The sequence below is a fragment of the Anabrus simplex genome, chromosome 1, assembly GCF_040414725.1.
Source record: "Anabrus simplex isolate iqAnaSimp1 chromosome 1, ASM4041472v1, whole genome shotgun sequence".
NCBI classification, from domain to species: domain Eukaryota; kingdom Metazoa; phylum Arthropoda; class Insecta; order Orthoptera; family Tettigoniidae; genus Anabrus; species Anabrus simplex.
In genome coordinates, this window is record NC_090265.1 from 606890566 (window position 1) to 606914902 (window position 24337).

Genomic DNA, 24337 nt, shown 5'->3' on the forward strand with positions numbered 1-24337 from the left:
AGATGAAGAATACACCCACAGTATATCCTGCCTGTTGTATGAGGTGACTAAAAAAGGGACAACCAAGGCATGATCAAATTAGAACCATGATACTATTTGTAATTAGCACCATCACGCAGGGAACACCATGGGTCACTATTACTTGCATGTAGTAACGCTATGTTAAGTACACAATAGGTTTGTGATTAGTAGCGATAGTGTGTGCTCAGGATGCATTTTACAGTACCTGTGATTCATACCACTATAGGAGCGACACCATGGGTAAGCGACACCATGGTTCTGCCTTGCCTGTGATTAGTACCCACTATGTGAGGAACACTTCGGGATAGTGCGAGTTCCTGTGGTTAGTCCACTTATGTGAAGAACTCCATAGGTTTGCGCTGCCTGTAAATAGCGATACAATGTGCAAAACACCATAGGTCTGTGTTACATGTGCACATTACATTACCTGTGAGTGGTACCATAATGTGTGGAATACCGCGGGTCTATGCTTCTTTTGATTAGCACTGCAACATGACAAATACCATGGTTCCACTTTCCTAGTGATAAGTACCACTGTGAGAGGCCGATGACCTGGATTTTGGACCCATTTAGACTACAAGCATCATCGATTCAGTATTGTGCTTTAGAAGCAGTCTCTTGGTCAGTAATACTACTGTTTAATGCTAGTTTCTGGGAATGTAGGGCATTGCAGGTCAGATCCACTTATTGCTTGAACTTCATATACATCCATTCATTGTTCGTCTTCACTTTTTGAATTATGGTTAGTGGAGGATTATGGATTTTTAATTGTCCTTACATTTCGTCTCATTTCGTGCCATTAGGGGCTGATGAATTAGATGTTAGGCCCCTTTAAATAACAAGCATCATCATCAGTCCTGTTTTCTCATTAAAGACTAGAAAAATAAGTACTGGTACTGTAGTTATAAATACAATTTTGAAATATACTGGTATTAGCCTATATAGAAGAACAATATAACTCTGTTTCAATACCAAATAGGAATAATTAAATAAAAATCTGATTATCCATTCATCGAAGTTGATGGGTTTTCTACGGGTGTAGATTCTGATGAGGCATGGTTATATTTTCATTTCACATGTAAATTTGCAAAATAATCAGTATTGTTCATGTGAGAATCCAAGAATAATTCATAAAAGTTCATTTCATGACCTTAACACGTTGAGTGCCGAGCCAATTGTAGCACACTATTCCACTGGTGCCAGGCATGTTTTTGAATTGCATTCCGCTGGTGCCAAAGCAATTGTACGCGTTGTAGTCTGTTTATATAATCTTGGGATGTATTTATATGATGTACTAAGTTAATTTTATCTCACCGTACCATGGTCATGTGTGACGCCATATGGTGTCACATCAATTTTTAGGAAAGATAAAATATAGCGTGACGCCATATGGCGTCACAGAATTTTTGGTCATGGAATGTGCAATACGAATTTCAAATACGGGATATTTATTTGCTAATTCAAATTAACTCAATATTTATTAAAACCTAGTAAAATGCAAAACAAGTACTTATATTACATTACATATTGTTGTGAACAGTTTTCTGATAACTCTAAACAATGAAAATATGCGTCTCGGCACGCCCGAGTTCTTGTTACTCGTTGTAATTTTTCAAACCTTACTGGCATCGTTGTTCTAACATCGTCCATTGTACACTTGTTTCATGTGCTATTTTCATATTTACGTTTTGCACATCTGATCGGGAAGTTAAGGGGAACGCGCTAACTATACGCTACCTGGCTGCTAGCGCAGCTTGATGCAGCCCGGTTGGTTCATGTCCGCTGCTACGTTCCTCCCTACCTCTCCGCCATACCCCGATACTCCCGCGGCACTTCTAATTTTATGACTTTATTTGTTCAATTTTGTCGTTTAAACTTGCACTGGGTACATGCAGTATCACCTTAGCATTCTACTGCCTCCCACGAACATTCTTACCAAATTTCAACCGAATCCGAGTGTAACACATGTATGTGTTCCCTCGTAAGATTATTACCAATATCTTCCATTTTTTATATTTTTGCACAATCTATATAAAGTGAGTGATAATACGTACGTAAACGAGGAATAAACAATGCCTGGCGCGCTTTCACCTGTGACAATGACCACTGGCCAGTCAGTGGCTTCGGAAGAATACTGTGGCGCCACATGGTAGCATAGAGTAAAAATACATAGGTGGAATAGAACCTGAAGTTCGCCCTTTCACGTAGCACCAATTTTACGCGCATTGATGTCACAGGTGATTATCTATGGTGGATCGCCTGAAACTCAACTGTGCCGCCATATGGCGTCACGCCAACTCTGATTTCAAGAACGGTGTGCCGCCATATGGCGTCACGCCATCTCAAATTTGAAGACCACCGTGACGCCATATGGCGGCACGTGGCACCCAACGTGTTAAATAGGAGTTTGGTGTGCTATTAGTGCTAAAAGAATTGTAGGGCCAATTTCTTTTGTATGTTTTGTGTGAATTAAAAGAAATGGAGATATTTTGATGAAAGAAAAGTACATATTTTTCAATATATTTTGGCTCCAAATTAATTTTAAAATACTTTTTAAAATGATGTTTTTTCGCATCATTTGCTATTGAGGGACATTGGCAGATATAATAAGAGTCTCATGTCATCCCATTTGAACAGTCTCCATCTGAGGATACCACTGCTACCAGTCTGAAATAGTACCCTGATGGCAAGAGCGATCCATTGCCTCCTGCACTTGGTGACACACTCATACCCTGCCGTCACATCGGTGTGTATTTACTGGCACTGTAACTATACTTTCTGAGATAACAAAATTACATTATTATTGCTATAAAATATATCTGCCACAAAAACAAGTAGGTCTACTTACATGACAGGTATTTTATTAATCCAAATGCCGGAGGTTCAATTCCCTGTGGAGGTTACGCCTGCGCCACAATATACTATCATCTAATCTCCATCCACATCGACGCTTTTCGATTTTTACTGATGAACTCGAGCCCTATTTCCATTAGTAGTGTGTGAAGGGAGGATTTTTAAATCTGGGAGTTCAGGATCAGAATTAACAGCTAATTAATCTGTTAACTGCGTGGGATTCATTGTTTAAAAAAAATACATGCACTTTCCATCGGATAGCAGAACACATTCGTCACACCCCTCGTCGCAAACAGTTCTCATACACAGTCTCTTTTCTTTTAGGGTTGTAAGACAACCGGTGGTGAATAATTCTTTTCATGCTCTGTAAACATTGTTGTATTCAAATATTAACTTCCGGGTAAAAAAAATTTATCATCATTGTTGAAAGCTTTATTTGGGCTACATTTGTGTTACCCTGTTTGTACTTCCATTCTATCAAAACAACGCCCTTGTTTCGAAAATACTTGTTGCAATTTCAGGTGATTCACCTTATGTAAGTAAATGTGACTGACGGCTATGAGACTTAGTCACTAAAATAATACCAAAGGTATTTTAAACTCTTTAGGCAAGTCCCTATAAATTTGTTATGAAGCGGTTTAATATATACATTGGTGTAACTGGTGAGAATTATTAGTATAATAAAAAATGCCTTACTTACCACGTGAATGCAATCCCCATCCCAGAGTAAGACATATTGCATCATGGAAGTGTTCTCCGCTCTGTGCGAGTTGAGGAAAAGTCACATTTTGTAAGGGTTCATCCCAGAATATTATTACCATTTCTTCCTTATCGCTTATCTTTCTGAAGTCCAACAAGTTACGTCTCCTTTCATGTTCTCCGTTTTCTCTGACGTGGTCCAAGTTTCTTACTCCAGTCAGTAGGTACAGTTGTCTGACATAAAATCTGTAACTGGAAAACAGTAACACATATAAAATATCTAGTCCTGTAATCCATTTTGTTGCCCTAATCCATCTCTGATGTTATGTAGTACTGTATTTTTAGTGCTCTGTATCAATTATGACAATATCAAATGTCACCAGAACACATAGGCCTACAGCATGTTAGGCAAGTAGAGAGAACAACATTACAGTGCAGCTTATGATGATGAGTACATGGCTATGTCTGAATGTAAGGATTTGAGTCTTTCACCACCACCACCACCACCACCACCACCACCACCACCACCACCACCACCACCTCCTTTAACTTTTAGACACAGAGTGCATCAAAGCCTTCGTTGTATTTATCATCCATACTTCAGCATTACCAGAAATTATCTTAGGTGTGAAAGTATAAAGACCTACAGTATTATTTTGAGTGAATGAGTGTTGAAATAGTAACATGTTGACTATTCATCTTAAAAGCTGGTTTGTTTCTTAATATCTCCACCATCTGCTGTCATAGATGGCCAAGTCATCAATTAAGAAGTATACTTGGGAAATCAGGAGTGAGGTAGTTTACCGTTGTTTTTCTCACCAAACCAGAAATAGCTATTGATTATCAGTCTGCCAAGACCACTGAAATGCATGCACCAACCAACCCAATGAGCAATATTTTCACACCATTCATAACACGGACTGTCTGCATAAAGAATGGTATTACTAGCATCACTCATACCTAGAAGCATGATTTTTTTCTAATTTCTGTACAATTTTGTGAGAAGGTTACCAATGTTATTTTGCAAAATAGACCTTACCCTATGCTTTCATTTTGCTTTAATTTTAAATTTTTTGAATTTTGAATTTTTGAATTTGAAAATTAATCATTAAAGGTTTAATTATTGTGGTTTTGAATTATTTACATGAATAGTAGATGTATAAATTACTAATAAACATCCAATATTATTTTATTATATTCCTTATTATTATTATTACATTATATTACAATTACATTATCATGGGGCCATCCTACCCTTTCTTTACTTGTGAAACTTAGCACATGTTATAATGGAGCTCTCTTCCATTAGTCACCTCCTGTCATTGAAAATCAAATTCTACTCTGAGAAAAGTCTCTCTACATCTGCGGATGAACAGGGAGCTCAAATAGATTTTAAAACAAAATTTGCAAAGTTTGGGTGCTTTAATTTCAATGCTTGCAGTGACTGAATTATTTCAACTTGTTGAATAGGTTTGTCTTTAACTTGCTTTAGCAGAATATCGTTAAAAGCAACATGTCCAGCAATAGCAGGAGACTGGTTCAACATTTTAAAGCCAGACAATTTTTGTACTTTTTCACTCATTGCCAAAATATTTGTTCCGTAGTTTGATTGGATTACATTACTTGGATGGAATAAATAATTAAAAAAAACAAATAACAAGTTAGCATCACTTGGGGACATGTGCTTTTCAATTTTATTTACAACTAAGACACTAATACACTGAAGAAAATGGAAATTGCAACACCCAGAAGGAGTGGTGCTACATTGCTGCAATTGAACATGCAGGACGAGTGTTCGGTTGTGCTTTGATGATTACACTTTCAGGTCCCTCTAACTGCAAGTTTGGACAACAATCAATACAGGATGTGCCCACCACGAGCTGCAATACATTGATGAATTTGTTGCGGCATGGAGTCAGTAAGGCTCTGGATCGCTTCCTGAGGAATTGTGGTCCATGCTTGCTGCACTGCATGGGTCAGTTGTTCCAGAGTTGTGAGTGGCTGAGGACGGTTGGCCGGTTGTCGACCCATCATGTTCCACACATGCTCAATAGAACTGAGGTCCGGGGATCTGGCGGGCCATTCTAAGGTTGTGATGTCGTGGAGAGCTTTTCTGGAGATGCGTGCAGTGTGAACCCGGGCATTGTCCTGCTGAAACATCCCATTAGCAATGTTCGCCATCATAGGAACAAGCATTGGATTGAGTACCCTATCAACGTACTGTCGAGCAGTCATAGTGCCCTCAACAAGCACTAATTGTGATTTCACATGAAAGCCAATAGCTCCCTAGACCATAATGCTTGGTGTTGGCCCTGTGTGCCTCTCGACAATAAGATCTGGGCGGCCCCTCTCCCCGGTACGTCGGCGCATACGATTCGGGCGATCACTGCGGGCAAGACAGAAACGCGATTCATCACTAAAGGCGACCCTAGGCCATTCGTCGACCCACGTCAATCTTTCTCGACATCAGGCCAGACTTACACGTCGCTGTTGTGGGGTCGATGGAACACCTTCTGCAGGGACACGGGTTCGTAAGCCAGCTGCACGCTGGCGATTACCAACTGTTTGTTGTGTAACGTGGGGTGGCACAGCTGCTCGAATTTGCGCTGCTGTTGCATGGGGTTCCATCCGCGTCATCCGAATGATACGGTGATCCTCTCTCACAGTTGTCTGTCGCGCTGGGCCTGTACCAGGTCTACGAGTGTGGGTACCTTCATTTGACCACTGCTGCCATACACGTTGTACCGTAGATGCCTGTCGGCCAACACGTGCAGCGACAGTCCTTAGCGATAATCCAGCCTCACATAGGCCAATTATTCCAGCCCTCTCAAACGGCGACAGTTGTTGATAGCGTGCTCTTCTTTGTCATCGAGGCATGTTTGACGGGGAACACTTCACTGCACAGACTGAGAGTCAACTACGGTACACCAGAGTCCGTATACTGGAGTTGATTCCTCCGCGACCAATCACGTGGGGAGACCTGTAGCAACAATCCAATGGGTCTGAAACTTTGATCGTTTACATACCTACATGGCATCGTTCCATATCTTGAAAATCAACACAAACGACCAATGCCTTCATGGTGTTGCAATTTCCATTTTCTTAAAGGGAGTCGCTTCACTTTTTAACGAATCACTAAACCCTTCAATAATCTTACTAACTAGTTCACCAACAGAACCAGATGCAATATTACATTCATCCTATCCTTCAGTTATGTTATTTTTGAAACCAGCAAATGAGAATGTGGATTATTAGAATCTTCTAATTCCAATACAGTGTCTGCAATAAACTTACAGTTTTCAAAACAAATGCTGCTTGGGATTTTACCAGGTTGCAAAATCTGGGTTCTTCCATTTCTCTGAACCAATTTACCATGGGAACAGATTTTAATGACAGTTGTTTGAAAAATGAGTAGAGGATATCAGAATTTGTATGTAAGAGGCAGCTTTAAACCATCTTCCCCATCTACTCAACACAGGCTCACTTTAACAAAAATATTTTCTGTTCAGATACTGGATCTTGTGTTTTGATCAAGATTGCGAACACACAGCGGCCTGAAGAGCCTGCAATTTTTTTGCAGGTTAGAGCTAATTCCGTTTTCAAAGACTGTTTTATACTTGCTGGTATTTTGTTTGTGCAATGTGTGACATATTGTTTCCTTAGTTGGTTGGTCGGTTGAGGGAAGGTCTTCAGATGCTATAGAAAAATCTAAATCAGAAAGAGGTCTTAGAAATCCCAGCCGTACAATCACTGAATGTTGATTGTGGGGGTTTCATTGATAAATGGTTGACAGTACATACTTGTTACGTACTTTTGAAGCCATTCCCGGACTGCTGGATATTTTACCTTCTCCAGTGGGATGTTGGCTTTGAGTAGCAATGCTCTTGTTTCGTAAATACAATTCTGTCTTTTCAGTCTTAGCTTTCTTTGGTTTAGGGCCTATCTAATGAGAATTCTATTGTTGCCTGGGATTTCACTATTGGAGTGCTTAATTTACATGATACATGTTCCTTATTTTTAAAACAATATTTTGAGACACTGGCGTGGCCAAGGAGGGCGCCCAGGGGGGCCGCCCCACCAAAATGTTTCCTGAAACTAGAACGAAGATCAGCCGTTGTTTTACGTTCGGTACGAACAACTTAAAAACTTACGTCGAAATGTTAAATTAACGTAGCGACAAAGAATCTACTAGCAAGGCTCAACAGGGCCATACATAATTCTCCATATTTGTACTGCTTGAATGAAAGGAAAACACTTAGGATTGTGATGCGCGGAGATATTTCCTTGTAGAGGCCTCAGTATTGGGAATGTAACCGTGTGTTGACAAATGTCAAGACATAAGGAAAGGGGAAATTAGCATGGGATTACTCAGTAGGGGGCCAGAACATGATCACCGAGATAACCGGGGCCACTGCCATAAACAGTTGCAAGCTCACAGCATCGTCTCAGCTTTTGCACATCGGTTCCAGGAAACAACAATGTCCTAGGGATCCTCGGGTTGTGCCGTGGTTGAGAGATGTGCTGTGTTTAATTTGCAGCATTGGGAAGACTGTGACAGGATTGTGAGCTGCACTTAGTTCCTCATTTTGTGCCATATAAGCAACTTTCTTTGAAGAGGGACCGTTTTGTCACTGAGAAGTCAGAACTATGTGCATCTTTGGTAAGTTATGAAAACGTTTTTTCAAAATTCTAACAGTAGCAAGACAATCGCTGGTGCGTGCCTAAGTTCGATAGGTATGCCTATATATTTTGTCAAATGCCCGGGAACGGATTGGAACCTCAAATGGCAGCATCAAAAGTGCGGGTAACTATTTTGTAATTGGCGGGCGTGATAACTCAGTTCCAATGGTTCTATCTTCTCATCAAGACGGCCCAGGCTTGAATCGCAGTCGATGCATGAAACATTTTTAAAATGGGAAGTAATGTTTTATTGATATGGATTCTACTAAAACACTAGATCCCGTTCCTTACCTTTCTTTATACTTTTGAGCCATAATCGCATCATTTATGGTGGTGTATTTTAAGTATCCAACCATTCTTCTGGTTTACCTTGTACCTTAAATGGTGAGTGGATGCAGTGGCGTACCCGAAAAAGTAATTTCAGGCCAGTAGCGTGGATACAACTTTTCCTTGGAAGGGGTTGTGAAAAGATATTTAAATTTTTATTTAGAATTTACTTTACATCACACCGTAGGTCTTATGGCACTTTATAGTTTTGAGCCATAATCACATCATTTATGGTGGTGTATTTTGAGTATCCAACCATTCTTCTTGTTTACCTTGTACCTGAAATGGTGAGTGGATGCAGTGGCGTACCCAAAAAAGTAATTTCAGGCCAGTAGCGTAGATACAACTTTTCCTTGGAAGGGGTTGTGAAAAGATATTTAAATTTTTATTTAGAATTTACTTTACGTTGCACCGTAGGTCTTATGGCGACGATGGGAAAGAAAAGGGCTAAGAGGGAAGGAAGCGGCTGTGGCCTTACTTAAGGTACAGGACCAGCATTTGCCTGGTGTGAAAATGGGAAATCACGGAAAACCATCTTAAGGCTACCGACAGTGGAGTTTGAACCCACTATCCCCCAGATGCAAGCACACAGCTGTGCGCCCTAAGTGCACACCCAACTCGCCCGGTGGATATGAAAAGAAAGCCGGTCCTACCGGGTGTGGTGACGGATCTTCAGTAGATATTGATGGTTTTGATTGTTACCATGTACAATCATAGCTTCTGTACTCTTAACATAAACCGGCTGCATTATTGAAACTGTTTGTAAAATTGGTAATATCATTTTTCGTTTGTGAGGAAGTAGAATCTTCATTTAATTTGTCTTCTTATAAAAAGGAGCCACTTTGGTACTACATCCCGCGAAGGTGACTACCTCCTAGGTCGTAGATATTTCGATTACAGTAGATTCAAGGCCAATTCTAATGCACCCAAAAACGAGGCTGTATCTTCCCCATCCCATGCCTTTCTTAACTCTGTCAGTGCCGGGAATCAAATGCAGGATGCCTTAAGTCAAATTCTAAAATAAGGGGACCTAAAAGTAACCAGCTGGCCCCGCGGTGTAGGGGTAGCGTGTCTGCCTCTTACCGGAGGCCCCAGGCTCGATTCCCGGCCATGTCAGGGATTCTTACCTGGATCTGAGGGCTGGTTCGAGATACACTCAGCCCACGTGTTTATAATTGAGGAGCTATCTGACGGTGAGATGGCGGCCCCGGTATAGAAAGCCAAGAATAACGGCGGAGAGGATTCGTCGTGCTGACCACACGACACCTCGTAATCTGCAGGCCTCCGGGCTGAACAGCGGTCGCTTGGTAGGCGATGGCCCTTCGGGGCTGTTACGCCATGGAGTTTGGTTTGGAAAAGTGAACAGAGAAGGTAGCGACACTCCTGCAAGCCTCTTTAGCTTCCAGCTAGTTCTTCTATCCAGCCTCGTGCATTTAGGACAGTTGGAAATCGTACGCCTTAATAAATGCTCCTCATAAAACCTTTGTAAAAATACTAATTGCTTCTATTTATAACAATAATCACTAACGCCTCCTTTTCGTGTAGCTCAGTTGGTTGATTCGCTATCCTTCTGAGTCCGAGTTTGCATGTTCAAATCCCGACTTGGGTCGGTGGCCCTTAAAACGGTGTTGAAATGGCAACAACTCCATGACGTTGGTTTCTAGCACGTTAATAAAAATTATAGATATGAATATTAGCGTCACAAAACTGTAACTTTATACCACGGTACTATATTCTGTATCCCAGGCTTGCCAGGGAAAGTAATTAACAATTTGCTTTACGTCGCACCGACACAGATAGGTCTTATAGCGACAGTGGGACAGGAAATGCCTAGAAGTGGGAAGGAAGCGGCCGTGGCCTTAATAATTAAGGTACATCCCCAGCATTTGCTTGGTGTGAAAATGGGAAACCACGGGAAACCATTTTCAAGGCTATCGACAATGGGGTTCGAATCCACTATCTCCCGGATGCAAGCTCACAGCTATATGGCCCTAACCGCGAGGAAAACTAATAGGACAAGGTAAACACTACCTAGCACATGTTGTGACGTGTATTTTTCTTTACCAACTAACAAAATACGTATTTATACCCATACGCTTTACATTCCATATTTATGTATTTGTTTGTGTATTTATCTATTTATTAGTGCCTTCTGTACAGTGGCGAAGTTAGGGCTCCAGGTCCCCTCGTACACTTAACCACATACGAATCAGATATTAAATAAAATACAATGATACTTAAAATAAGTTAGTTAAAACTACATAAATTAATAGAATTGAAAGTAAATTTAAATAAATTACTTAATTAACGTAAAAACGAATTAATATTAAAAACTCTCAAAAATGACTAATCATCAGGTACGCACACATTCATACTTCAACCATTCAGTCAGCTGTCCTCAGCAGGTAGTCTCGGCAGGTGACCTTAAATCGTGATTTAAAAAAGCTAATTTCTCTGACCTGAGCTGGCAGAGTGTTCCATAATCTGGCGACAGTCACCACAAATGATCTATTAATTTTATTTGTGCGGTGCAGTGGAATAGAAAGAATGAATCTAGAACGTGTATTTAAGTTGTGAAATGACGATAAAAAGATAAATTTAGAATAAATATACAGTGGCTGACTTTCAGCTACCACTCTAAATACCATCGTTAAAGTGTGTAGCCGCCGACGTTTATCAGACATCAAACATGAGACAGCCTGATAGTATGGGGTGATATGAACATCGTACCCGATATTGTAAAGAAATCGCAGGCAGGAATTGAGTGCTCGTTGAAGTTTAAGTGTTTATTCTCTCATCATGTCAACTAAAACAACGTCACAATAATCAAGAATAGGGAGAATGAGTGTCTGTATTAGTTTGGCGTGTAGTTCAAATGGAAATACATCCCTCTGCCGTTTAAGAGGGCGAAGAACTCCAAAAATCTTTTTACGTATTTCTTTCGTGTGATCAGACCAATCAGCTGTTTCATTCATCATTACGCCGAGATTTGTAACCGTTTTACTGTAGGGAATAATGTTACCATTCAGTAGGATAGGCGGGATTGCGACATTGTTTGAGCAGCTCAGTACCGTAATTTTCGTGATCCAATTATGATTGCCTGAGATTTTGTGCGGTGTAGTATAAGAGAGTTTCGTTGTGCATATACACTGAGTCGTCGAAGGTCATTGTTAATATCTTGTCTTGCAGTGTCGATATATTTGTACCGAGCTCGATAACTGCAGTCGCTTAAGTGCGGCCAGTGTCCAGTAATCGGGAGATAGACTTCGAATCTTACCGCATCTTAAGAAATCGCACAAAGCAGTTAATCAGAAATAAAAAATGTATATATTTCCGGAATTTAGCTAACAACTTAAATTTTAATCGCGCATGGGACCAACTTAGAGCTCTGGGAATAGAAAGACGTCAACAGAGACAGACTACTCCTGACATTCCACTTGACGAACTGAACGATTACTTTAGTAGAATAAATATTCAACCTACCCCAGTTAACTGCACCGACTCACCGCCCTCCCCTCCAGCCAATCCACCATTCACATTTCACAGTGTCGTAGAAAATCAGGTTAAAAAGGCTTTGTACTCGATTAAATCAAAGACTACAGGTGTAGATGATATTCCTATTACTTTTAAACATAACATTATGGGTGTTGTCCTGCCTATACTGATGCACATACTGAGCTATCGTTTACTAAACGGAACTTTCCCTCCTGTCTGGGAAACAGCCAATATTATGCCGGTACCTAAGAGTTTAGACCCACAATCACTCTCTGACTATCGTCCTATGTCCATACTCCCTGCGCTTTCTAAGGCCTTTGAACGTTTAGTATACGAGCAAATTCTGGAATGCCGGTACCTAAATAAAAATGCTCTTTTGGACCCTTTGCAATCTGGATTAAAGAAGGGTCACAGTACCGCGACAGCACTTTTGAAGGTTACTGAAGACATTAGAATCGCTATCACCGAGCTCGATAGCTGCAGTCGCTTGAGTGCGGCCAGTATCCAGTATTCGGCAGATAGTAGGTTCGAACCCCACTGTCGGCAGCCCTGAAAATGGTTTTCCGTGGTTTCCCATTTTCACACCAGGCAAACGCTGGGGCTGTACCTTAATTAAGGCCACGGCCGCTTCCTTCCCACTCCTAGCCCTTTCCTGTCTCATCGTCGCCATAAGACCTATCCGTGTCGGTGCGACGTAAAGCAACTAGCAAAAAATAAAATTAAAAAAATAAAAAAATAAAATGAAAGAATCGCTATGTACAAACGACTGCTCACTATACTTATCGTTCTTGACTTCAGTAGCGCCTTTGACACTATAGTAATTCCGACTATGATAAAGAAAATGGAACTGCTAAATTTCGACCTGGCTGCGCTTAAGGTTTTTAGTTCTTATTTGAGTAACCTTCAACAGCGTGTAACCAGGGGCGGTTTCTCCATAAGGTTGCAGGTTTGCGCTACCCCCATTAATTTTTATGTTTATTTTAGGTACAGATTTATAATTTGGATTACTCAGCTACTGTATTTTCATTCAACAAGACAAACCTTTCAAGAGCTTGAAAGAGCAAAAATATTGACTACAAGAGACTACAAGCCGGTACTCTTAGATGTTCACTGCAGGAGCCGAAAAGTTTGCAGCAGAGAGTCAACCTGAGGTAGGATAAAACCTGGACTGCCAGAGGGGTGTGCGGGGCTGATCGAGGGGTGCCTTTAGGCTGCTAGAAAGGTGCGCAGGGAAAGGAAAAGATAGGCGTGGCTTCTTATACATTGCTTAGATGGAGGTTTATCAACCTGGCTCCTCCTACCACGGCCGACTAGATGCGTCGTTCTAGCTAGCTCCGTGCAGCGCAGCGAGGGATCCAGTCGGCCGTGCTCCTACGTAACCAACTATTAGCAAAGTCGTTAGAGACCGTTGGCGCTCAATGTGAGAGTCTGTTATAGAACAGGGATGTCACCTAGTGACATTTGATGAAAGTTCATCTGCTGGATCACGGCCGACTGGATCCCTCGCTGCGCTCCTTATACCGGCCTTGACAATCGCTTGTGAAGCCCAGAATAAAGCTGTAACTGGGAAGTTTCACCGTAATACCGCTGGAGCGCTGGCCTACTACCCACTGACAGGAAGCTGTATACCGCAAATTGCCGCATTTCCAGTTTTAATTATATGGTTTTGCTGTCGTAAATGTTGGCAATGTGTTCGCAATGAGGTGCTTGTTGGCTTGATATTGAGATTTGATAGTTATGCGCTACTGAGTTTATTTTTTATTGTGTAGTGTAGTGATTATATTTTTTAAATTGTGTTTAGAAATCTTGGAATTTGTGACATTCTTGTGCACCTTTTCGTACTTCAGAAATATTAAGGGAACAAGAACAAAATGATTTCTCGCTGTAACTTCGTTCCGAACAAGGATTTTAATTTATGCCCTAATTCGTTTTTAATGGCGTGGTGATTTGCTTTTCCTAACTGTGTTAGGAAATATTCGAATATATATTGCTGTGTGCCTTTTTTGTATTCCGAACAGAAAAAAAAGAGCAAAGGGACAGTATAATTTCACGAATTCTCTGTAGACCAGGACAAAACTACGGAGTGGCTAAAAGCAGGTAGCATTCCCATCTTAGTTTTCCGTTTCTATTTCGGGTATTTACCTTCGTGCTTTCTTTCTTTCTTTCTTTCTTTCTTTCTTTCTTTCTTTCTTTCTTTCTTTCTTTCTTACTCTGTTTACCCCTCCAGCGTTGGCTTTTCTCTCGGACTCAGTGAGGGATCCCACCTCTACCACCTCAAGGGTAGTGTCCTGGAGCGTGAGACTGCGGGTCGGGAATACAACTGGGAAGGATGACCAGTAGCTCGCCCAGGTGGCCGCAACTTCTATGCTGAACAGGGTCCTTGTGTTGGGGATGGGAAGATTGGAAGGCATAGACAAGGAAGAGGGAAGGAAGCAGCCGTGGCCTTAAGTTAGTTACCATCCCGGCATATGCTTGGCACAAAAGTGAGAAACTATGGAAAACCACTTCGAGGATGTCTGAGGTGGGAATCGATACCCCCCTGTACACAGTTGACGTCCCAAGGCTGAGTGGACCCCGTTCCAGCCTTCGTACTACTTTTGAAATTTCGTGGCAGTACCAGGAATCGAACCCGCGCCTCCAGAAGTGGCAGCCAATCACGCTAACCAGGTATTTTTACCCATGAATTTTCTTTCATAGAATAATCCTTTAGGCGGTGTCGTATTTGCCATATGACAGCAACACAACACATTTTTATCCAAGATAATCTGAATTTTAACATTTAAACATTGACAAGTAAGAATCACTACTGCTATGACGGTAAGGCCAACGTATGAAGTGTTGTTACCTGAGCAATGGGGCCGATGACCTAGATGTTAGGCCCCTTTAGACAACATTATTACTTACTTTTCTACACACTCTAGTCTTGTCAGAGCCATCTGAGGATGAATAACCGTTGCAGCGCAAACAAATGTCCCCCGAGAACTATTTCCTCTTGAATTGAAGATTGCTGCCATCCAAGGAAATTCATTATATTGGACTTCGACGGCACCACTATCCTTACAAATTGGTTTCCAGGCGAGTGGTCTGAAAGAAAGTTGACCCTTCTTGAATATTTATATTAATAATACAGTCAGTAAATTCAAATATTTAGGATCAGTAGTTGAGGCTGATGGAACAACTTCATCTGAAATTTAAAGACGATTAAGTGACGACAGGAGAATAATTGGGAAACTGAATTTAGTATTATGGAGTAGAAACATTTTAAGGAAACTAAAGAAACTTGTCTACAATTCTATAGTGCAGAATATTTTACCATATGGTGCAGAAATATGGATATTAAACATAAAACATACGAATAAACTATTAGCCATAGTGATGCATTTTTGGAGGAAAGAAACTAGGGTGTCAAAATTGGATAAAGAAAGAAACTCTAAAATCTGGGAAATCATGGGGACCGAGAGGAAAGTATTGGATGTAATTGAAAAAAGAAGATTAAAACGGTTTGGACATGTGAAAAGGATGATGTATTACAGAATCCCCCAAATGATGCTAAACTGGAAAGCTGATAGCAGGGAAAGTTGGATGAATAAAGTATGGAGGAACATGGATAGAAGAAGTTCAATTGAGGAAGATGCGCAAGATCGAGAACTGTGGGGGAAGAAAGTATGCCTATGGACATATAGTGTTTTGTGCAGAGCCGTGTTTATTTTCACATAAAACATAAGAATAACCAGCTGCAATTAAAATAAATAACAATCCAAAGAACATGTATCAGTCTCAGATCGCATCATCAACATGCCACCCACATAATTTGAGGAACAAATTACGTAACCAGAATCACTAAAACTTCAAATAAATAACAACAAAGGAACATACAAGAGCAAGAAAATGGTTCAGGATATATGAAAACTTAAAATAACAATTTTAAATGTTATTGAACAAATTATTCTTGAGGAAACACATAAAGTTTTGTAATAGGGAATTTGTACACGCCTTTTGGAGTACGCACTGATACCACGGACTTGCCCATGAGTCCCAGGATGAACCACCTCAATTACCCCAGTTTGCTACACAAGAGGGGTAAATTGTCCTCCTTCATGATTACCAATGTGCCAGCTTGCAGACTGGGTTGTCTTGTAGAACATTTACTGCATTGCTGAAGTTGGGACAGATAGTCGCTAGACCATCTTTTCACACCTGTTGTCTGCATCACTGAATGAGTTCCCATCTTGACAAACATGACACTGGAACTGAAAGCAAATGTCACTACGGTATGGAAATAAGAGGTTCACCTACTAAGAAGTGTCCAGGTGTTAAGAATGAGAATTCATCAGTGCCATTAGTTAAAGGAGTGATGGGTCTGGAATTGAGGCAAGCTTCAATCTGTGTGAGGAGTGTGTACATTTCTTCAAATGTCAGAACTGTGTTCCCCACTACTCTCCTTAAATGGTACTTCACTGATTTTATCCCGGCTTCCACAATCCACCAAAGTGTGGTGCTTGAGAGGGGACAAAATGCCACTCAATTTCTTCTTGAGAGGCAAAGGCCAGTACTTCACTTTGATGACTCCATGGCTTAAATAGAAGATGCAATTCCTTGAGTTCATTTTTTGCACCCACAATGCATGTGGCATTGTCGCTCTAAATGTTACTACATCTACCTCTCCGTGCTAAAAATCTTCGTAATGCAGCCATGATAGCCTCTATATTAAGACTCATCACCAACTCAAGGTGAATTGCTTTAATAGCCAAGTATACAAATAAGGCAATTTAACATTTTATCTTCACCTTGCTGCGTACCGTGCCTTGCTCGATGTATAATGGTCACCATAGTCTATATCACAATTAAAAAATTGCTTACTAGGTTCAACTCTTGCAGGAGGCAACTGACCCATGAGCTGTTCTGTTGTAGTAGCCTTCAGTCTGAAACAACGAAGACATTTATGGATGGTCTTTTGGATGACAGATTGCCCGTTGGGTATCCAAAAGCGTTGTCTTAGAGATGCAAGACGCAGTTGAGGGCTGGCATGTAATAACCTTTGATGTTCGTACAATATCAACAGTTTTGTTACATGGTGCTTTGGAGGCATTATCAGTGGATGTTTTTGATCATAGGGTGCTGATGAGTTCTTAACCTACCGCCCACCCTGAGCACATAATTGGCATCCAGGAAAGGATGCAGAGATTTTAACTTGCTATCAACGGGAACTGACTGACCTTGTTTCAGCGTTTTGATTTCTTTGTGATAAGTACATAGCTGAGCATTATGGACAACGATGTTCATAGTTTTATTAAGGTCTGTGGTTGTCAGACTTCCAGTCAGGCGTTGTCTCGTATCACTGCATTTGAGATTTATATAAAACTTAAACACATGCCAAGGTTCGCAGTAACCTTGACCATAAGGAGAAATAATTCAGAATGTGTTCCTACGGCAAATGCATGGAAAGTAGACTGATACTAGCATGTTTTCTTTCTTGTACTTCCTTCGCTTCATTTTCTTGTAATTCTGCCCAAGTGGTTTGAGGTTCCTTAAGCCATGAAGGTCCCGCCCGCCACAGCTGAGTTACCTTCAAATTTTGAGGATCAACTCCTCTTGAAATGATGTCGGCAAGGTTATCTTGAGTAGGAACATGCCTCCAATTCTTTGTATCACACAGCTCTTGTATTTCAGAAACACGATTTCTCACATATGTCTTCCATGAGTTAGGTGGTCCAGCTATCCAAGCTAAGACTATATTAGAATCAGTCCAATAGAATTCCCGTTATGCTCTGACTTTGATAGCAGTCCTCACTTTCTTCATTAGCCTAGGAGTAAGGCACCACACAGCTCAATACGTGGGAAGGATACTTTTCTTAATGGTGCTACTCGAGATTTTGCAGTTAACAATAAAACAATTGCGTTCCTTTTGATGTGTACACATCGCAAGTAAATGCAATAGGCTTGCTCTGAAGCATCTGAAAATCCATGAAGCTCTGAGTAGTATAATGGGATGGTTCGGCGGCCTCCTCCCGCGGAAAATTTGAATTTTGGCGGGAAATTTGAATTCTGGCGGGAAATTTGATTTTGGCGGGAGATTTGAATCTGTAAACAAAGCCACGTGCTTTTTGACAGCTGTCATCGACAACAACGCATCGCTAACCTCACTGCTGCCATCTTGACGGGCCTAAACCTCAGTGGCACCAACTTAACCTAACTAGCGCGAGATAAACAAAGCCACGTGCTTTTTGACAGACAACAACGCATCGCTAACCTCTGTACTGCCACCTTGACGGGCTTAAACCTCAGTGGTACCAACTTAACCTAACTAGCGCGGGATAAACAAAGCCACGTGCTTTTTGACAGCCACGTGCTTTTTTGACAGCTGTCATCCGCCATCTTTAAACTACAGAGCACCGTGCTGCCCTCTTTATCGCAGTAGCTGCAAATTCGTCACCTGTCATCGGCAGTGCTGCCATCTTGGCGGGCCTAAACCTTAGTGCTACCAACTTAACCTCACTAGCGTGAGATAAACAAATTCACGTGCTTTTTTGACAGCTGTCATCGGCCATCTTTAAAACAGAGCACTGTGCTGCCCTCTTTATCGCAGTAGCTGCAAATTCATCACCTGTCATCCGCAGTGCTGCCATCTTAACGGGTTCTAAACCTTAGTGCTGCCAACTTAACCTCACTAGCGCGAGATAAACAAATCCACGTGCTTTTTTGACAGCTGTCATCCGCCATCTTTAATCTATAGAGCACAGTGGTGCTCTCTTTAGCTACTTACCTTTGAAATGTGGTGGCGGATAATTTGAAAAATGCTTTTTGACAGCAGCCATCTTTAATCTAGAGAGCACCGTGCTGCCCTTTATGTGGTGGCGGCAATTTGAAAAATTCTACATGCTCTTGTTTGCAAACAAACTCACGCGCTTTCTTGACAGCCGTCATCCGCCATCTTTAATCAACAGAGCACAGTGCTGCACTCTTTAGCTAGATACCTTTGAAATGTGGTGGCGGCAAATTCTATGTGCTCTTGTTGGGAAACAAAGCCACGTGCTTTTTTGACAGCTGTCATCCGCCTTCTTTAATCAACAGAGCACTGTGCTGCTATCATGCGGGTAATTTCGTCAGCTGTCATCCGCCATCTTTAATCTACAGAACACCGTGCTGCTCTCTGTAGTAGCGGGCAATTTTAAAAGTTCTGTTAGCTGTCATCCGCCATCTTTAATCAAGAGCGCACCGTGCTGCCATCTTTAGCTAGATACCTTTGAACTGTGGTGGCGGCAAATTCCACGTGCTCTTGTTTAGTAAACAAACTCACGCGCTTTTTTGTCAGCTGTCATCCGCCATCTTACATCGCAAACCTCAGTGCTACACTCTTTAGTTGAAAAATGGTGGCGGATAATTTAAAAAGAAAAATTCTACAGCAGCCATCTCTCGACGCTAATTGCACAAGATGGTGGCTATACATGACTCCTTAAATTTGCTTATGCAAGATGGCCGCTATACATAGGTTCTTATGAGACGCCCTTGGGATGCTTGCGCAAGATGGCGGTTATACATGGCTCCTTGTGAGATGCCCTAGGGATGCTTGCGCGAGATGGCGGTTGCTCTTATGAGGCGGCTTAAGGGTCCTTGCACAAGATGGCTAGAGACTCCCTAAGGATGCTTGCGCAAGATGGCGGACACAAGATGGCGGCTATACACGTCTCCTTATGAGACGCCTTAAGGGTGCTTGCACAAGATGGCTGCTGCTCTTATGAAGAAAGCTAGCTTAGAGGCTAACGTGTCATGCTAGTTCGATTCATTAAATTTGGGGCTTAAATGTAAAATGTTAAATATCTCGAAAGCGGAGCATCGTAGAGCAAAACGGACAAAAATTTTTCTGCCCAGTACCTCACTTTCTTCATTAGCCTAGGAGTAAGGCACCACACAGCTCAATACGTGGGAAGGATACTTTTCTTAATGGTGCTACTCGAGATTTTGCAGTTAATGATGAGATCAACGGTTCGGTTCCTACTTAAGCCCTTTGGCATTCGCTCTGTTTTAGCTTGTATTGAAGCAACTCTTCGTAACATGATCAGGTTTAGCTATGGTAGAGAGTATAACGTGCCGTGCAGGTTCGATTCATTAAATTTGGGGCTTAAATGCAAAATGTTAAATATCTCGAAAACGGTGCATCGTAGAGCAAACCCTGATACCTGGGTTTGCAGTATCAGGAATATGATAGCATAAGAAAAACATAGTCTAATGATGAGATCGACGGTTCGATCCCTACTTAGGCCCTTTGGCATTGGCAGCTATCTAATTCTACAAGATGGGGGCTATACATAGCTTCTTATGAGGCAGCTTAAGAGCGCTTGCACAAGATGGCTGCTGCTCTTATGAGACGCCCTAGGGGTGCTTGCGCAAGGTAGCAGCGACAAGACGGTGACTATACACAGCTCCTTATGATACGGTCTAGAGGTGCTCACACAAGATGGTGGCTGCTCTGATGAAGAAAGCTAGCTTTGCATCGTGCAGGTATCTTTACAGCACTAAACCTCACAACTTTGAAATGTGGTGGCGGGTAATTTGAAAAATTCTACGTGCTTTTTCTTAACAGCAGCTATCTTTAAACAATAGCGGCTATACATAAGCTGTTAAGGCCTCCTCTTATGTCAAGGCATAGCTCTATCGAACAAGTTTAAATCTGCATCGGGATAGCTAGAGTAAGCACGTGCTGCAGTGATGACGTCATTATGCATGTTTAGACTTGCAAATCACTAAAGAAACATAACAAGACTAGAATCGAACACTGCACTCTATGCCGTTAACTTTATCATGTGATCGGAACATTGATTGAAGTGTTTAGAACACTAAATAAGTGATCAAGACTATAATAGAACACTGTACTCGATACAACATGTGTTTAGAACATGTCAGGGGATACCTTTGTTCTAAGAAGATTAGATTACCGCACATTCCTTGTAGGGCTAATAGGCTAAAGGGCTAATGGGCTAAAGGGCTAATGGGCTAAAGGGCTAAAGGGCTAATGGGCTAAAGGGCTAGGGTGCCTCTCCTCTTTTTATCCGGGCTTGAGACCGGCTCTACAACTAGAGGCGGAGTTAACACCCTAAGGAAGGGAGAATGTTGGGAAATAATCTATACGAATATAGCTACTCGATCGACTATATACTACAGATGGATGACTTAGGTGAGGGTAAGCGCTTACTTAATAATACCCACACGACGTAATTCATACTCTATTTCAAAAATATCTTCTTTGTACTGTGTGTAACCAGCATCATGATAGGCTCTTAGCAGTTGTAAACGTTTTACGATTACGTTGGGGTCTTTACAGTAGCTTATATCTACATAGGGTAACAGAGGCTTGTTGTGAACTTTGAGTCTATATGCAGACAGTTGATGTGCAGGGAATTGTTTTGATGTAATACGTGCTTCAGCAGTAGCGTTTCTAGGTACAAACTTAACTTGTTTTGATAGCGATGAAGAGTTGAAATTTCCTTCTTCTTTACCTTGCATCTCTTCTTGAGATGTTTGCACTTCGACAGAACGTGTAGTAGGCTTAGGAAATGAAGTAAAATCATCAAGCTGTAATGGCAATGAATTTTCTTCTTCTTCTACTTTCCCTTTACTACTGTTTTGATCAACATCATTATCCTTATTATCATAATCATGATCTTGCCTCTCTTTATCTTGAAGTTTGTGCTTAGTAACAGAACTTGCAGCAGGCCTAGACAACAAGGGAGAATTAAAAATCTCTCGCAGAGGTGTACTTTTTAAACATAAATCAGTGTTCGCTGGAATATTGTTGAGCTCTTTGTATTTTGTTCCCGATGAAGCTACATTACACGCAGCTTCATGACGTTGAGCGTTGTATGCGTTCTTGAACTCTCTTCTACAATGTTTGCATTGAAAAATTGTCCTACATGATATCTCATGACGTCTCCTGTGATAGCTTCGGGAAAATACTTTTCCACACTCTTCGCAAATATACCTGGAAATAGGTTTTTCCATGACGGACTTTTATCTTCTGCTAACAGATTCTTCTTTAAATCTTCTCGACATTTGTTACTCTCTACTTCGATGATGCGAACAGCTTAGCGATTAACAGTAAACTAACACAAAAGCGTATAACCAAGGTAGCAACAGTAAGGTTTAAGTCCATCAAGATGGCAAGAGTGAGGTTAGCGACGTTCTGCTGTTGGATTTTAAATTCCGCGCTATAACATGCATAAGGTGGTAGCCTTGAGGTTTACTGCCGTAAAGATGGCAGCAGTGAGGTTAGCGACGCTCTATTGTACTTCAAAGTGAGGTTAGGGTTCGTCAAGAAGACAGCTGTCAAAAAAGCAAGTGGCTATGTTTACCAAACAAGAGCACGTGGTCGTGACGTCACGGTCACGTAGTTTGCTGCTTCAGCATGCAAAGTTCAATGTCTACACCTACGTAGTATACACTCTGCTATGTTCACAGAATTTTTACTCATAACTATTTTTTATGCTTTAAGTTCGTGCACATAGGTTATGTTAAGATAGCAGCACACGTACAAGCGATGGTCACGTGCTCTAGTAGAAGATGCATGCATTATCAAAAGGTGATATGTACACGCTTTTAAACCTTGCTATTCTTACCGCTGCCATGTTCGCAAGATTTTCAAAGATCGCTATTCTTTGTGCTTTAAGTTCGTTCGCATAGGTCATGCTAAAGTAGCAGAGCAAACACATGCGAACGTTGTACATTCTAGCGGGATGTGTTTAGTACGATAGTTGATGCGTGCAAAATCGATAGGTGTTGTGTACACACTTTGAAACTTAACTATTCTTCGTGCTTTAAATCCGTGCACATAGGTTATGCTAAGATAGCAGCACACTCTTGCGGGAGAGGTTTTGTACTCTAGTTGATGCATGTATAATCGATAGGCAATGCGTACACGCTTTTAAAACATTGCTATTCTTACTGCTGCTGCTGCTGCTATGTTCACAAGATTTTTATACATCAGTATTCTTTATGCTTTAAGTTCATGTGTATAAGTTATACTAAGTTAGCAGCATACTTATAAGGTTGTCGCACACTCTAGTGGAAGAAGTTTAATACGAAAGTCGATGCATGCAAAATCGATAGGTGATGAGTACACGGTTTGAACTTGGGTATTCTTTGTGCTTTAACTTCATGCACATAGGTTATGTTAAGATTGCAGCACACACAAGCGATGATCGCACGCTGTTGTGGAAGAAGTTTAGTACGATAGTCGATGCATACCTCATCGATAGGTGATGTGTACACGCTTTGGAACATAGCTCTTCCTTGTGCTTTAAGTTCGTGCACATGGGTTAGGGATACACAAAAGCGATTGCTACATGCTCTAGCGGAAGAAGCCTAGTACGATAGTCGACGCATGCATCATCAATACGTGATGTGTACACGCTATTCTTTATTCTTTAAATTCACACACATAGGTAGCAGCACAGAATTGCGAACGTTGAACACTCTAGCGGCAGAAGTTTAGTACGATAGTCGATGTATGAAAAACCGATAGGTGATATGTACGCGCTTTGTAATATAGCTATCCTTTGTGCTTTATCTTTATGCACATACGTTAGCAATACACATATGCGATCGTTGTACACTCTGGCGGTAAAAAATAGTCGATGCATGCAAAATCAATAGGTGGTGTGTACACGCTGTTAAACATCGTTATTTGTTATGCTTTAAGTTCGCGCGTATAGGTTATGCTAACATAGCAGTGCAATCTAGCGGAAGAAGTTCAGGGTGATGTGTACACGCTTTGAAACATGGCTATTCTTTGCATTTTAAGTTCATGCACATAGGTTATGCTAAGATAGCAGCACAATCTAACGGAAGAAGTTTAGTATGATAGTCGATTCATGTAAAATCAATAGGTAATGTGTACACGCTTTGAAACATAGCTATTCTTTGTACTTTAAGGTCATGCGTATAGGTTATGCTAAGATAGCAGCACGATCTAGCGGAAGAAGATTAGTGCGATATTTGATGCATGTAAAATCGATAGGTGATGTCTACACGCTTTAAAACATGGCTATTCATACTGCTGCTCTGTTCCTAAGATTTTTAAACATAGCTAATCCTAATGCTGCTCTTAACGACGTAGAGCTAAGGATTGATTACGTGACCGTGACGTCACGACCACGTGCTCTTGTTTGGTAAACATAGCCACGTGCTTTTTTGACAGCTGTCTTCTTGACGAACCGTAACCTCACTTTGAAGGACAATAGAGCGTCGCTAACCTCACTGCTGCCATCTT

At 41.2% G+C, this 24337-nt stretch overlaps 1 protein-coding gene across 1 annotated transcript in view; it reads right to left on the minus strand.

Moving 5' to 3' along the window:
* The window catches only part of LOC136857201 (uncharacterized), a 170944-nt gene that overhangs the window by 14433 nt on the left and 132174 nt on the right, over positions 1–24337 (minus strand). Inside the window, exons 6-7 of the mRNA XM_067135664.2 lie at positions 14980–15159; positions 3575–3825 (exon numbers count right to left, since the gene is read on the minus strand). Coding sequence (XP_066991765.2) covers positions 3575–3825; positions 14980–15159 — 431 coding nt within the window. The remainder of the gene's footprint in view (positions 1–3574; positions 3826–14979; positions 15160–24337) is intronic.